Raw genomic sequence first — 16,861 nt, 5'->3', positions numbered from 1 at the left:
TAATACATCAATTTTTTTTTAGAACAAATGAATCTGGACGGAAAGAGGTTGTTTTTTTTTTTTTTCCATGAAAAGTAAAATAGGAACACTAATCCTAGGCATTCACAAGAGAAGCATAAAATGAAGGCAGTCTAATCACATAATTTGGGATGAATATGCATGGAGAGATAGATGAGGATGCATGTTAACAGATGTTTGGTTATTGCACATTGGGAACTTTTTGGGGGCTGCATTAGAAAGCAGTTGGAAAGCTGATTGTTGGTATCATCTTCTTGCTCTCCACAGCAGAATCTGCATATATACTCACCTTTGTATATCCTGTTAACTGTCCCTTAAGCTGCACTTTTGATAATTAATTTTCCTTGAAGTATATTCTAGATTCCTAACATGCTTTATTAAAAATTATTATGCATTTAACCTTATATGCCTGAATTTTTTCCAAACTATTTTGTACTGTTTGGTGTAGAAGGTAATTCCTTATTTAACCTTTAGTTTATTTACCTAGGTTGGATTATCTCAAGATGCACAGGATCAAATGAGAAAGATGCTTTGCCAAAAAGAGTCTAATTACATCCGTCTAAAGAGGGCTAAAATGGACAAGTCTATGTTTGTGAAGATAAAGACACTAGGAATAGGAGCATTTGGTGAAGTCTGTCTAGCAAGAAAAGTAGATACTAAGGCTTTGTATGCAACAAAAACTCTCCGAAAGAAAGACGTTCTGCTTCGAAATCAAGTTGCTCATGTTAAAGCTGAGCGGGATATCCTGGCTGAAGCTGACAATGAATGGGTAGTTCGTCTGTATTACTCATTCCAAGATAAGGACAATTTATATTTTGTAATGGACTATATTCCTGGGGGTGATATGATGAGCCTATTAATTAGAATGGGCATCTTTCCAGAAAATCTGGCACGATTCTACATAGCAGAGCTTACCTGTGCAGTCGAAAGTGTTCATAAAATGGGTTTTATTCATAGAGATATTAAACCTGATAATATTTTGATTGATCGTGATGGTCATATTAAATTGACGGACTTCGGCCTCTGCACTGGCTTCAGATGGACACATGATTCTAAGTACTATCAGAGTGGTGAGTAAAATCATAAAATTTATATATGCTAATATGATTTATTAATGCAATAAAATATAAGATGGTATTATCACTGGGTAAAAGCCAGAAGTCCTGGTTTCAGGTCTTGTCTGTTGGATAAATGTGAGTGAATCCTTTAGACACCTAGACTTATAAAATGAAAGAATATGTTAGAGTCAGTTATTTCTAAATACCATTAATATTTTTGAGTTAATCCATATATTTTGTTAATTTGAAATATGCCAAACAAATAACGTTTTAAAAATAATTTTGAAATAAAGCCCCATACCTGCCATTCAGCTTAGAAACCAGGTTATCAGTATTTTTGAAGCCCATAAACGATCACTTCCCCTTTTCTCCTCCACAGGGTTAACCAGTATTTCAGAACTCTGTAATCAGTTTCCTTTTCTCTATACTTTTTCCACATATGTCTGTAACCCTAAACACTGTTATTTCATTTTGTCTACTCTTGCACCTTTATTTACATGTAATCATTCTATATGTATTCTTCTGTGTTCACTTCCTTTATATGTTTGAGGTTGATCTGTGTTACTGCATATAACTTCTGTTTTCACTATTATTTAGGATTCCATTATACAACTGTCACACAACTTATTTAAACACTTTATATACACAATATCACTGTGACACAGGATAAAGAAACTGAGGCTTATTTAGATTAAGTAACTTGCCCAAGGTCAGACAGAAAAGAAGTAGTAAGGGCTAGGCTTTGAACCCAGGTTTGTCTGATTACAGGGCCCATGTTATTTCTTTTACACCACAATGCCTCACCAAGATCCCTTCAAAGCACTAATGGAAGTTTAAGTCGAGCTAACGACTCTTGTATCTTACCATGACTAGGTTGTTTGCATACATTCTAACTTCAGGGTCACAGCAATCTTCTGAGATAAGTCTTGCCCTCTGTGCTTAAGTGAACACAGTAAATTGACATTAAATGGATAGAACTGAGACACCTGAACCTGTCTCCCCAGATTCACCTGAATTACTTGGAGTTTTTCTTAAAAATATGATTCTTAGGCTCTATTCCAGTCTTCTGATTGAAAATACTCACTGGAGAGGAGAAATAATAAATTTTTTTTTAAAGTTTGCTTTTTATTTTTTTAAGTAGGCTCCACGCCCCACATGGGGCTTAAACTCACAACCCTGAGTTGTATGGTCTACCAACTGAGCCAGCCAGGCACCCCAAGAAATTGTATTTTAATCAAACATCCCCGATGATTGTTACAGTTAGGGTAATTTCAGATATATTTTTCTAGGTAATTTCATCAAGTCATGGCTTTAAATGCCATCTCATATCAGTAACTTCCAGATTTCTCTTTAGAAATAGCCTCTCCCGGGGTGCCTGGGTGGCTCAGTGGGTTAAGGCCTCTGCCTTCGGCTCAGGTCATGACCCCAGGGTCCTGGGATTGAGCCCCGCATCGGGCTCTCAGCTCAGCGGAGAGCCTGCTTCCTCCTCTCTCTGCCTGCTTGTGATCTCTGTCAAATAAACAAAATCTTTAATAATAATAATAATAATAAATAAATAAATAGAAATAGCCTCTTCCTTTCGTTCATGTGTGTAAGATTTATTTATTTATTTTAGAGAAGGAGTGCACAAGTGTGGGGAGGGGTACAGGGAGAGAAGCTCCAGCAGATGCCGTGCTAAGCAGGGAGCTCAATGCAGGGTGTGATCCCAGGACCCTGAGATCATGACCTAAGCCTGAACCAAGAATCAGATACTCAGCTGAGCCACTTAGGCACCGCGTGTGTATTTCTAATAGGGCTTTCAAACTTAACATTACCAGTAAATAACTCTTGATTTCTCCCTCTCCAGTTTTACCCATTTTAGTAAATTGTATTACCACCACGCACTTAGTTGTCCTTGATTCTTTTTCTTCCACACCCTTTATATCCAATCCATCAATATATCCTGCTTATTCCACCTCTAAAAATACCTTGATCTATTCACTTTTCTCTATCTCCACTGTTACCATCATAGTCCAAGCTTAACTGCAATAGCCTCTGAATTGGTTTCTTTATACTTGTCCTTCCTATACTCTATTCTCTACACAGTTGTTAGTGTCCTTTTTAAAACATAAATCAGATCTTGTCATTCTCTTCCTTCAAACTCCCAATATCTTTCCACTGTATTTGGAGTAAAAGGCAAATAATTTCTTTTGCTCGTAAAACCCAGGTACACTGGCTTCTACTCTGTTGTCTACCATTCTGTCCTTTACTAATTGTACTGGTTTTTTCTCTGTTACTGTTCTGGTTTCTCTGTTACTTGTCCTGGTTTTCAAATGGTTGAGTCTTTTTTGTTTTTTTACAAATGTCATCTCAGTCTTCCTGAGCCACCCTGGTACATGTGTCATATCATTCCATCTTGATTCTCCGAATGGGATGCATCACTCTGTTTCTTATATATGTATCTGTTGTGTTTGTCCCATGCAAAGAAGCTACCTGAGAGAAGAACCCGGTCTTTCTTATTTATCATTATCATTTGTTAAGTGAATGAAACACTCATATAATTTGTTTGAGACTTTGTTCAGGTTAGTAGTGGGGAGCAATCTGAATAACAGATTACTGCTCCTGCCTACTCATGATTTTCATTATCATCATTTAACATTGAGTAAATTACTGAATCTTATGCTAATTTTTCTTAGCTTAAAACCTGTCCTGTTGGGGCGTCTGGGTGGCTCAGTGGTTTGGGCTGCTGCCTTCGGCTCGGGTCATGATCTCAGGGTCCTGGGATCGAGCCCCGCATCGGGCTCTCTGCTCCGCAGGAAGCCTGCTTCCCTCTCTCTCTCTCTCTGTCTGCCTCTCTGCCTACTTGTGATCTCTGTCTGTCAAATAAATAAATAAAATCTTTTAAAAATAAATAAATAAATAAATAAAAATAAAGCCTGTCCTGTTGCTATTTTAGAGCACAGGCTCTAGTCAGTAATAAATATCATCAGTGATATGGCATACATTGTGTCTTAGTTTGTTGCAAGAAAAGAGTGTCGTTAACTCTAAGCCTTGATGTTAAAAGATTAAACAGGCTTTTCATACACTCTTGTTCTTGTTTTGCTACACTCTTGTTTTTATTTACTTACCTATTTACTACACAGGTGACCATCCACGGCAGGATAGTATGGATTTCAGTAATGAATGGGGTGACCCCTCTAACTGTCGATGTGGAGATAGATTGAAGCCACTAGAGCGGCGAGCGGCACGCCAGCACCAGCGATGTCTTGCACATTCATTGGTTGGGACTCCCAATTACATTGCACCTGAAGTGTTGTTACGAACAGGTAAAAAATTAGTTTCATAATATCTCAGTAGCCCTTTAGACCAGCTGAATCTTAAAATAATTAGCATGTGGCTTATTTTTCAGGTTTATAATAAAAATATTAATTTCTACATCATAAGTTGGTGATTTACTATTAATTTTGATTGTATTCTGAGCATTTTTTAGGAGGTTTATGAATGACTATAACTTTGGTATCTTATTTTAGGCTATACACAGTTATGTGACTGGTGGAGTGTTGGTGTAATTCTTTTTGAAATGTTGGTGGGACAGCCTCCTTTCTTGGCACAAACACCATTAGAAACACAAATGAAGGTAAGATATAGAATCTGTACCAAAGAATTGTCACAAAGTCCCTATATCCCAGACCTTTAGCAGTCCTCTACTTAGAACATCTTAATCTGGAATTTAAGAATGAGCTTGTAAGGGGGCTGCTGGCTGGCTGGGTTGATAGAGGATGTGACTCTTGAACTTGGGGTCATGAGTTTGTGAGTTCAAGCCCCCATTGGGGTAGAGTCGTTTAAAAAAAAATGAACGTGTAAGGTTATAGGAAGCCACGAAAAAATTCCACAGGTGAACTCTAATCTGCATCATCCCACTGTTTTCATGTTGTTATATTCCCCCTCACTGCTTCTCCTGGAAGTCTTTAGTACTGTTTGCAAATTTATTCTAAATTATTTTTTGTCACCTTCTGGCTCCTGGCTTTGTTTCCTTCCATGGACATTCTACCCCCAAACTACAAACAAAGTATGTATCTTCACTTGAAATTACCTCTGGCACTTCAATATGAAGTTGTCCTCAATTTGGATTATAAACAACCCATTATAAATCCTTCAGTGGTTCCCATGTCCATGGATCAAAATCCAGATTTGCCCTCTTTTCCTTTGTCCATACCATTCCCTCTGTCTGGAATGTCCTCTTCCTTTCTTTCCCATATTCCACAACGTTCCCACTTTAAACCTAGTTAATTCCTAAACGAACTCATTCTTAACCATTCTTTGAGTATCTTTTTTTTTTTTTTAATAAAGATTTTTATTTATTTATTGACAGAGATCACAAGTAGTCAGAGAGGCAGGCAGAGAGAGAGGAAGGGAAGCAGGCTCCCTGCTGAGCAGAGAGCCCAATGCGGGGCTCAATCCCAGGACCCCAGGATCATGACCTGAGCCAAAGGCAGAGGCTTAACCCACTGAGCCACCAAGGCGCCCCCCATTCTTTGAGTATCTTGAAGTTATGTCTTCTAAGATGCCTCCCCCTAAGTTGTAACTACTTCTTTCATTGCATTTAAAACTTCTGGGGGCACTGAGTATCTATTGGTTAAGTGTCCAGCTCTTGGTATCAGCTCAGGTCTCAATCTCAGGGTTGTGGTTTGAGCCCACATTGGGCTCAGGCTGGGTGTGAAGCCTACGTAAAAATAAATAAGATGAGATAAAATAAAAATAACTTGCTTTAGATTTTTTTTTCTTTTTTGTTTTTTTTTAAAGATTTTCTTTATTTATTTGACAGACAGAGATCACAAGTAGGCAGAGAGGCAGGGAGAGAGAGAGAGAAAGAGGGAAGCAGGCTTCCTGCGGAGCAGAGAGCCCGATGCGGGGCTCGATCCCAGGACCCTGAGATCATGACCCGAGCCGAAGGCAGCAGCCCAAACCACTGAGCCACCCAGGCACCCCGAGATTTTTTCTTTTATTTAAAGTTTTTTTGTTTTGTTTTGTTTTGTTTTGTTTTTTTAGGATTTTATTAATTAGAGAGCATGAGTGGCGGTTGGGAAGAGGAACAGGGAGAAGCAGACTCCCTGTTGAGCAGGGAAGGCTGATGTATGGCTCAATCCCAGGACCCTGGAATCATGACCTGAGCCAAAGACATATGCCCAATCAGTTGAGCCACCCAGGTGCCCCTGTTTATTTTAGAGAGAGAGTATGAACTGGGGGCAAGGGGTGGGGGTGGAGTTGCAGAGAGAATCCCAAGCAGACTTCGGTGCTGAGCCTGGAGCCCAGCACAGGGCTCAGTCCCAAGACCCTGAGATCATGACCTGAGTCGAAATCAAGAGTTGGTAGCCTAACCAACTGAGCCACCAGACACTCCTAGATTTCGTTTAGTATAGGCCTCTCAGTAATGCATTCCCTCAGGTTTAGTTCCGATTAGTTTGTCTGAAAGTGTCTTCATTTTACCTTCTTTTTAATATATATATAATGCATATATATACACATATATTTACACATATATATGCATATATATACATATATAAAAATGTGTGTGTGTGTCTATAAAAATTGAATGCTTTCTCCTTAAAATCAAGAACAAGGATGGGGCATTTGGGTGGCACCGTCAGTTAAGCATCTGATTTTTGGTTTCGGCTCAGATCATGATATCAGGCCCTGGGATCAAGCCCCACATTGGGCTCCATGCTCAGCATGGTGTCTGCTTCAGATTCTGTCTCCCCCTACCCCTGCACTCCTCCTCTCTCTCTAAAATAAATAAATTAAAAACTTAAAAAAAATAAAAGAACAAGGAAAGGATAGCTGTGGTTTTTTTGGTTTTGTTTTAAGATTTTACCCACTTATTAGAGTGAGAGCAAGCACAAGCAGGGGGAGCAGCAGGGAGAGGGAGAAGCAGACTCACTGCAGAGCAGGGAGTTTGATACAGGCTCAGTCCCAAGACCCTTGGATCATGCCCTGAGCTGAAGGCAGATGCTTAGCCAACTGAGCCACCCAGATGCCCCCTCCCTTGGACTTTTTTTATTTTTTAAAGATTCTATTTATTTATTTCACAGACAGAGATCACAAGTAGGCAGAGAGACAGGCGGGGGGGTGGGCGGTGGGAAGCAGGCTCCCTTCCGAGCAGAGAGCCTGATGCGGGGCTTGATCCCAGGACCCTGAGATCATTACTTGAGCTGAACGCAGAGGCTTTAATCCACTGAGCCACCCAGACACCCCTCCCTGGGATTTTCTACATAGAAAATGATGTTGACATCTCTGAATAGGGGAAGTTTTTCTTTCTGTATAATCTGTACGCCTTTTAATTCTTTTGTTGCTATATTACACTGGCTAAGACTTCCAGAACTATGCTTAATAAGACTGGTAAGAACAGATATCCTTGGGGCTTGTGCTCTCTCTGTCAAAATAAATAAATAAAATCTTTAAAAAACAAAAAAAGAAAGAAAAAGAAAATCCTAGGGAATTTATGAAAAAAACCCTTAGAACTACTAAGGGAATTTAGCAGGGTTGTAGGATATAAGGGTATAATACATACAAATCTATTATATTTCTATATTCAAGCAATACATGACTAGAAACTGAAATTTAAAAGCTGTAACATTTATAGAAAATGCCCCAAATTGAAATATGTAGGTATAAATTTAATAAAACATGAGTAAGATTTGTATGCTGAAAGCTACAAACTCTGATGAAAGAAAATCAAGAAAGGTCTTCATAAATACAGACATGTGCCATGTTGATAGATTGAAGGACAACATAGTAAAGCTATCACTTATCTCCAAAATAAATCATCTATAGATTTAATTCTCTTCTAATTTTTGTAGATATAGATGAGCCAATTTTATAATTTATATGGTGGACAAAGGAATTAGAATAATGAAAACTGATTTTTAGAAGAAGAACAAAGGGGCTGCCTCGATGACTCAGTTAAGCGTCTGACTCTTGATCTCAGCTCAGGTCTTGATCTCAAGGTTGTGAGTTCAAGCCCCCAAATTGGGTTCCACACTGGACATGGAACCTACTTAAAAATAAATATTTATTATGTAATATTAATATTTATGTAATATTATTATTTAATATTTATTTAAATAGAAAATAAGAAGAAAGAAGAATCAACTACTTGATTTTAAGACTTACTGTGAGGTTACAGGGGCGCCTGGGTGGCTGAGTGGGTTAAAGCCTCTGCCTTCAGCTCAGGTCATGGTCTCAGGGTCCTGGGCTCGAGCCCTGCATCGGGCTTTGTGCACAGTGGGGAGCCTGCTTCCCCCTCTCTCTCTGCCTGCCTCTCTGCCTACTTGTGATCTCTGTCTGTTGAATAAATAAATAAAATCTTAAAAAAAAAAAACCTTACTGTGAGGTTACAGTAATCCAGACAGGGTAATATTGGCAGAAGGACACAAATATAAATCCGTGGAATAGGATAGAGAATGGAGAAATAGAATCGCCCAAATATGACCATTTGATTTTTGACAAAGGTGCAGGTGGAGAAGGAATAGTATTTCAATAAATGATACAATAAAAATTGGTCAGCCATATACAGAGTACTAAAACTCAATGTAAACCTCATCCTTACACAAAGATTAACTCAAAATGGATCATTGATCTAGAGATCAAATGTAAAGCTATATTTTAGAAGAAAACATAGATGAAAATCTTTATGGCCTGGGGTTAGGAAAAGAATACTTAGAAATGACACCAAGGGGCACCTGTGTGGCTCAGTGGGTTAAAGCCTCTGCCTTCGGCTCAGGTCATGGTCTCGGGGTCCTGGGATCGAGCCCTGCATCAGGCTCTCTGCACAGTGGGGAGCCTGCTTCCTCCTCTCTCTCTACCTGCCTCTCTGCCTGCTTATGATCTCCGTCCATCAAAAAAAAAAAGAGAGAGAGAAAAGAAAAGAAATGACACCAAATTCATGATCCATACAAGAAAAAGTTGAGAGGGGCGCCTGGGTGGCTCAGTGGGTTAAGCCGCTGCCTTTGGCTCAGGTCATGATCTCAGGGTTCTGGGATCGAGTCCCGCATCGGGCTCTCTGCTCAGCAGGGAGTCCCGCATAGGGCTCTCTGCTCAGCAGGGAGCCTGCTTCCCCCTCTCTCTCTCTGCCTGCCTCTCTGCCTACTTGTGATCTCTGTCAAATAAATAAATAAAATCTTTAAAAAAAAAAAAAGAAAAAGAAAAAGTTGAGAAATTGGAATTCATCAAAACTTTAATAAAACTTGTAGTATACAGAACACACAGTCAAGGGTGCCTAGGTAGCTCAGTTGAGCGTCTGATTCTTGGTTTCAGCTCAGGTCATGATCCTCAGGATCAAGCTTGGTATCAGGCTCCAATCTCAGCACAGAATCTGATGGAAATTCTTTCCCCTTTTCTCTCCTCTTCCCGCCCACCTCCCCTGCCAGGCATGCATGTGCATGGTCATGTGTGCCCTTTCTCAAATAAATAAATAAATAAAGTCTTTAAAAACTAAACAAAACACAATCAAGACAATGAGGATAAGCTACAGCTTGGGAGAACGTATTTGCAGATCACATTTCCCACAAAGGGCTTGTCTCTAGACTATAAAAAGAATTTTCAAAACTCAATAGTAACAAATACTTCTTCATTACCTACTACCTTCTTTCTCTTACTCTTTCTTCTCTTTCTTTCCTTCCTCCCTCCCGCTCTCCCTCATTCTGTTTTATTCAAAGCCAGAACATTCTTTTTAAAGATTTTATTTATTCGGGCACCTGGGTGGCTCAGTTGGTTAAGCAACTGCCTTCGGCTCAGGTCATGATCCTGGAGTCCTGGGATCAAGTCCCACATCAGGCTCTCCTGCTGACCTCTCTCCTCTTATGCTCTCTCTCTCTCTCTCAAATAAATAAAATCTTTTTAAACAAGATTTTATTTATTCACTTAGAGAGGCAGAGAGAGCACAAGCAGGGGGATACGCAGAGGGAAAGGGAGAAGCAGGCTCCCTGCTGAGCAGGGAGCCTGATGTGAAGCTCAATCCTAGGATTCCAGGATCATGACCTGAGCTGAAGGCAACCATCTGAGCGACCCAGGCATCCCCAGAATAAATATTTATTGAACATCTATAAATTATGTGCCAGGCAACTTGCCAAGCACTGAGAAATACAAAGACAAAACATGGTCTATAGCCTTACGGAACTTTAACTCTGGTAGAAGGACACAGTCATAAATACGTATCACAAAGTAGTAGGAATACTATGATACCAGTAACATAGAATGGGAGGCAGAGTAGAAATAATCATTTTTGCCATAAGTAGAAGAGCTTTACAGCGGAGTTAAACTTACAGTGATGAAAAAATAAATAAATAAATAAATAAATAAATAAACTTACAGTGATGAGTCTTATAATGTGAGTATAAATTGCGTCGAGAGGAGAGAATGGGAAGAAAGGTTATTTCCCACCACTGATTGATTCATTCATGATTAAAGGTAAGGAAGGTGAAATACAATACGATTTATTTTTAAAAATGCAAATAGTCTGGTAAAACTTTTTGGTATACAACTTGGGGGAAATTTTTGTTTTTCTTATTTATCTCTTCCCTCCTAATTTCTAAAAATCCTCTTTAAAGGTTATCAACTGGCAAACATCTCTTCACATTCCACCTCAAGCTAAACTGAGTCCTGAAGCATCTGATCTTATTATTAAACTTTGCCGAGGACCAGAAGATCGCTTAGGCAAGAATGGGGCTGATGAAATAAAAGCACATCCATTTTTTAAAACAATTGATTTCTCCAGTGACCTGAGACAGCAGTCTGCTTCATACATTCCTAAAATCACACACCCAACAGATACATCAAATTTTGATCCTGTTGATCCTGATAAGTTATGGAGTGATGATAATGAGGAAGAAAATGTAAATGACACTCTCAACGGATGGTATAAAAATGGAAAGCACCCTGAACATGCTTTCTATGAATTTACCTTTCGGAGGTTTTTTGATGACAATGGTTACCCGTATAATTATCCAAAGCCTATTGAATATGAATATATTAATTCACAAGGCTCAGAGCAACAGTCAGATGAAGATGATCAGCACACAGGCTCAGAGATCAAAAACCGTGATCTAGTGTATGTTTAACACACTAGATAATTGTTGTAAAATGAGGGTTTGCAAAAAGACCCAACGCAGAGTTTTTTGAGGCTCTGAGAGTAAAATTATGCAAATGTGGCAGAGCTGTGTATGAGTGCTCTGTGTACAATATCTTATGTTCCTAAATTATGGAAAAAATTTTTAAAATGTTAATTTATTCCAGTCTTTTTAATCAGTAATTTAGAAAAAATCATAATAAAAAAAGTAAATTATGAGCTGAATATTATAGTCAGTTCTTGGTACTTAAAGTACTTAAAATAAAAACATAGTGCTTTGTTTAAAAAGGAGAAGCTTGGTATCTATATGTACATACACTAAATAATTTAAAAAAAAGAACAGAGTTTTTGAAATTTTTTTGAAAGACAGTTTTAGTTTTATCTTGCTTTAACCAAATATGAAATGTATCCCACATTCACAGAGTTTTGTTCTTCTTTTAACCCCCATAACCTTGTTTTTGGTACAAATAAGCTGTAGAAATTAAGCCATTATGGTGAAGAGTGTTCCTAGGCTAATGATAATCTGATAATTTACATCTTAGAACTGAGAAATACAGGGTTGAAATAAGTATGTTCATCAGAAGAAAAAATAATGCAGATTATCTGGTTTGTTTGTTTGTTTGTTTTCCCCCTCTGTGGAATATTTACTCTTCTAGCATTTATTTCTCAAGAATTACTGGCTTTAAAAGAAGCAGAGCACTACCATTTTTCTTTATATACTGGTATTTTTTTTAATGCTGCTTCTAGTTTTTAAAAGGGAATAAACTTGCCATAAGTCAAAATTTACAGTACTGAATGCTAGCATCCTTCGTATTTTTCCTTCAATTTTTTTTAAAGTTTCCACCATCCTAAGCAGGTTAATTTCAGTTTCGTATGAAACTTTAATTAGAAAAATTATTTGTGGGTACTCACTAGAAAAGTACTTTTTCTGTATAGTGACAGTTTTGGTTATGTCATCAGTAATGTTATATGTTTCCTCTTTCAGAACAGTGCTGTATATATGGACTGTTAAGGAAAAGGAAATCTGGCTGTTTGACCATATTTTACCTATGGGCAGATTAACTGGTGAAAAGATTATTATTTAAATCCTAATTGAGTGGCCTTTAGTAATTAGAAAAAATTACATTGTAGTCTTAATAGAAAATTCAAATCCTCCTAACTTAATTTAAGGTTAAATAATGTGTTTTTCAGCATGCCTATTATATATCATGCTTAGGTTTTAAGAACTCTTATGGTTTCAAACCAAAATACATTTAGCTTCTCTTTTAGGAAGGGGAAAAGGGCTCTCTATTCTGCCGTTAGTAAAATTTGTATTTTACTTCTTTTTCTTTAAGTTCCACTGATAGGGAATTGTTTTATCAAAATTTTCTATTTCTGGATAAGAAGAGGCATAATTTTAGGATTTTCAAACTAATGGAAAAAAAGCTAGTGGAAGTCTCACATATGTAAGTAAAATTAAAGGCAAAGCTGTTCTATTTGAATTGGGGCTGGCAATGAAGACTTACTAGCTCAAACTTCCCATGTTTCTCTGGGTGTCCCTCTCAGAGCTCAGCTTGTAAACCATGGGTCTTTGGGGTTCCTTGGTTTTTGTGAAAGGTGGGGACTCTTCCCCCAAAAATACAAATCAACACACACATATAGAATGCTACATGCAGTCTTAGGAATTCTGGACATGTTGAAAACTTCATAAACTGGGTTACGGACCTCTGTCCTAGAAGAACACTGATATATTAAACTAAGAACTTTGCTCTAAATTTACTGATTAGTACTCAGATTCACACAGCTTGTGTAAACACTGATAATTTGTGATGGAAAAAAGTCTGTACCATGTGATAAGATACCCTTAGGAATGCCTCTCTCTTGCTGGTACAGCACGAAGACATTTTAAACATACTCTTGAGAGCACTGAAATAGATGTTTGGCTTGTTACAGGCTTGCTACAGGAATATTTCTGAAGGACTTCTAATCAGAGAGTTGTAAGAAAGGGCACCAGAATGATTTGGCAGTCTCCACTTCATGGAACATTTGATTAGTGCTATAAAATCCTATGCCAGAAAAAGTAGTTCAAGAATTTTTAGCTCAGTACTCAAATGTTAAGATATCCCTCTGGCTCTTTGGGTTTTCTCAGATTATTGAAATTTCCATTTGGTTGTTTTTACTTCTGGATTGTGATGCAGTGCCGTACAAAACCAATTCTGTTTGTTTTATGTTATAGGAATACTAAGGTGCTGTCTCCTCTCCCTCCTTCCCTCCCCACAAAATCTGTGTTGACACTACAAATTCTGTGCTCACACTACAACACACTACTGTGTTCTTTTAAAATTTTCTTTGACAACGTAAACTTTTTCTGTTTATGTAAAGCAGTGTACAAGCCTTTGCTGTCTGCACTTTTAACAATTTGGATATACTTATTAGCTCTCTTATTCCCAAACCACATCCAGTTCTTCTAGCACAGAATCTGGTGTTTCCTGACCAGAAAGATGAGAACAACATGAAAAAACCTATATGCTTTCAATTGAAATAGAATGAAAACATTGGTTACACGTGTTTTCTTTTTCAGATAATTTTCCCACTTAATAAAAAACTTGCTGTCTTTCTTATACTTATCCCCTTTTTATGTATATCAATAGTATTTATGAAATGTGTTCTATAATTATGTAATTGTAGATACTATTATGTATTGTCTGGTGACATTCCAAGGCAGGCCCTGTTGCTGTATCTTTTCTACTTTATTTGTAATAGGAACTATAGAATGTATGACTAAGAAGTCACTTTGAGATTGACTTTTTAAAAAAGTTATTACCTTCTGCTGTTGCAAAGTGCAAAACTGTGAGTGGAAATGTTTTATTCTGACTTAATAATATGTTAGAAATTAGAGAATACAGTGGGAAGAGTTTTAGATATTGCTGCTGCTGTTACCTAAGGTACTTTAGAAATTTTTCTTTAATAAGCAAAAATAAACAAAAATCCCTTTGGTATTTAAAGTGAAACATTTATTTAGCCTGTTTGTTTTAATCTAAAGCAAAAGGTAATTTGGGTCAACATATTAGTATATTTGTAAAGCGCCTTAATATATCCCTTTGTGGAAGGCATTATCCCACAGTTTACTTTTATATTGTATTGTGTATATAAGTATTTTGTATTAAAATTGAATCAATACAACACTACAGTTTTATAAAATAATGCTTTGTTAGGAAAAGGAATTACAGCTTTGCAATATAACTAAATTGTTTTGCATACTTCTGAATGTAGTAGATATGAATAATCAGCCTGTGTTTTTAATGACTTTTATTTGTATTTTCCCAACCATTTTCTCTAGTGTCATATTTGCTGGGATAATAATAAAAAAAAATTCAGATCTTTCAGTTGTGTGTGGAAAGCTATCAAGGCACTTAATGTATGTTGATTTTCATTTTTAAAAGTGTATCTTAATGTTTATTCTTAGAAAATTTATGATTAAAAATTCAATGTTTTAGAATGAGAATATATATAACTAATGACAATAGGGTTAAGGCAAACTGAGTAGAGTTAGTGTAACCCAGTAAAATGTTTTCATTTTGCCCAACGTAAGTACAGTAACTATTTCATGTTAAAGGCTTCCTTTAGATTAGCAGAGATTTAAATCTTTTCTAATTATCAGACTCATTTCATATCATTTGAGTCTGCTTTAAAATTTTAAAATAGGTGGTTGTTGGCTAATCTGTTTTCCTTTATTTACAACCCTTTATCATATACTGATGCTACATCTTAAATCAACTTTACGCGGATGAACACATTTTTAGTTTTGTCTTATTTTTTTTTCCTTTTTCAAGCATTACCATCATTCTTAATCTCCTTTATCCTCTTGTTTGCACTTCCTATAAAATTATATTTGGTCTTCGTGAGGCTGTTGTATAGCTGATGCAAGTTGCATTATTCCCGTGATTCATTATACTACACTGTAGGCCCACATCTGGCATGCTTGTGACTCTACTTTGTTATGCCAAACACACACAACACACAAAAAATGCATCTGCTTATGTGTGTGAAGGGTAGAGGAAAGATGTCAAATTTATGTCTGATACATAGGCAGTTACTGTCATCCCTAATATCTTGTCTTTCCTTCTCCCTACTTAAGATCCAGAAATTCTAAACATACTGCTGGACTCAGAATCTGGGTGGAACTTTGAGTTGTTTACCGATGAAGAAGTTTTAAATTTGTTCTGTGGTGAGAAAGTCCTTAGTGCCCAGAGTGGTTGACCAATGACATAGGCTGTTCTTGTTCCCAGCGTCCATTCTCTCATTCTTTTCTGAATAGAGCCCCCATCCCTGTCCAGATTTTGACTGTGCTGCTAGAGCCCATGTTTCTCATATTCCCTTGAATTAGGTATGGCCACATGACTAAGTTTTGGCCCTTGGGATAGGAGTGTATATGATATACACTTAAAGTTGATGTCGCTTGCCCTCCACTTGCTCTTTCCTTCTTCCCCACCAGATGGAACATGGACAGAGTAGTGACTTTATACTGACCATGAAAACTAGGGAAAACACCTTAGGGGTGGTGGGTCAACAAAAGGAGTAGAACATAGTTACCTGAGGCGCCTGGGTGGCTTAGTCAGTTAAACTTCTGACTACAGCTCAGGTCATGATCTCAGAGTCTAGTGATTGAGGCCTGCCTCGGGCTCCAGCAGGGAGTTTGCTTGTCCCTCTCCATCCACAACCCCCCAACACACCCCGCTCGTGTTCTCTGTCTCATAAATAAATAAAATCTTTAAAAAAAAAAAAAAAAAAGGAACCTGATTACCTGAAAGATAGTGTGGTGTGGGGCTGTCTGTCCAGGCTGGACTAATAAATTGTAGAATGTTAGAGAAAAGGAAAACAAGCAAAACTGTGTGTGTGTACAAATCCCCATTTCTTACTGTTGTTGAACTTGTACCCTAATTAGTATAGAATTTATATTACTGTTTAATCTGATTTGCAAAACAGTTAGAGGAGGTCATTTTGTACTTTGATCATCTCCCAGGCAACCAATCATGAAACTCAGTTACTTTACCTTGTACATTTTTCTTCAGTTCATCTTCTTCAGCCCTACTGTTACTAATATGGTTGAGGCCCTCATCAGCTCTTGCCTGAATTACTGCAATAACTTTCATTTTAAATTTTATTTATTTATTTGAGAGAAAAAGAGCATGAGAGGAGAGAGGTCAGCGGGAGAAGCAGACTTCCTGCTGAGCAGGGAGTCCAATGTGGAACTCATCCCAGGACTCCAGGATCAGGACCTGAGCTGAAGGCAGTCACTCAACCAACTGAGCCACCCAAGCGCCCACTGCAATAACTTTCTATTTGATTTAATTCTGGTCCTTTAAGTTCATTAGCTAAACTAGCATCCAAATGACCTACTTGAAAGATAACTGGATTCTGTTTCTACTATGACCAAGTAAGCTCATAAACGACTGACTTTACCCCCATAGAACTATTATAAATTCTGGGGAAAATACAAAAACAGCCACTTCTAAAGATAACTGAGTAGAACCAAGAACAGGCAGATCTGGATGGAAGTCAACACATGAAAGAGAGGAATGGCACTGGATGAATATCTAATTTTCATGGTATCTTGCCTGAGAAAGCCCCAAATCTCTAGCTGAATCATTTGCCACATATCTGTGGGGAAGAATCCAAGCATCCTAAGAACAAAAGAATTAAA

General features: G+C 37.6%; 1 protein-coding gene across 2 annotated transcripts in view; it reads left to right on the top strand.

The window, feature by feature from the left end:
- Positions 1–14,543, top strand: part of LATS1 (large tumor suppressor kinase 1) — a 53,819-nt gene extending 39,276 nt beyond the window's left edge. For both annotated transcript variants that reach the window (XM_059400930.1, XM_059400929.1), the window contains 4 exons: positions 506–1,088; positions 4,199–4,381; positions 4,586–4,692; positions 10,661–14,543. In XM_059400930.1, the coding sequence (XP_059256913.1) occupies positions 506–1,088; positions 4,199–4,381; positions 4,586–4,692; positions 10,661–11,170 (1,383 nt within the window). In that variant the 3' untranslated portion in view covers positions 11,171–14,543. The remainder of the gene's footprint in view (positions 1–505; positions 1,089–4,198; positions 4,382–4,585; positions 4,693–10,660) is intronic.
- The last annotated feature ends 2,318 nt before the right edge of the window (positions 14,544–16,861 follow it).

Source organism: Mustela nigripes, chromosome 5 (assembly GCF_022355385.1).
Source record: "Mustela nigripes isolate SB6536 chromosome 5, MUSNIG.SB6536, whole genome shotgun sequence".
Taxonomy (NCBI): domain Eukaryota; kingdom Metazoa; phylum Chordata; class Mammalia; order Carnivora; family Mustelidae; genus Mustela; species Mustela nigripes.
This window is presented reverse-complemented; position numbering and strand designations above follow the sequence as displayed.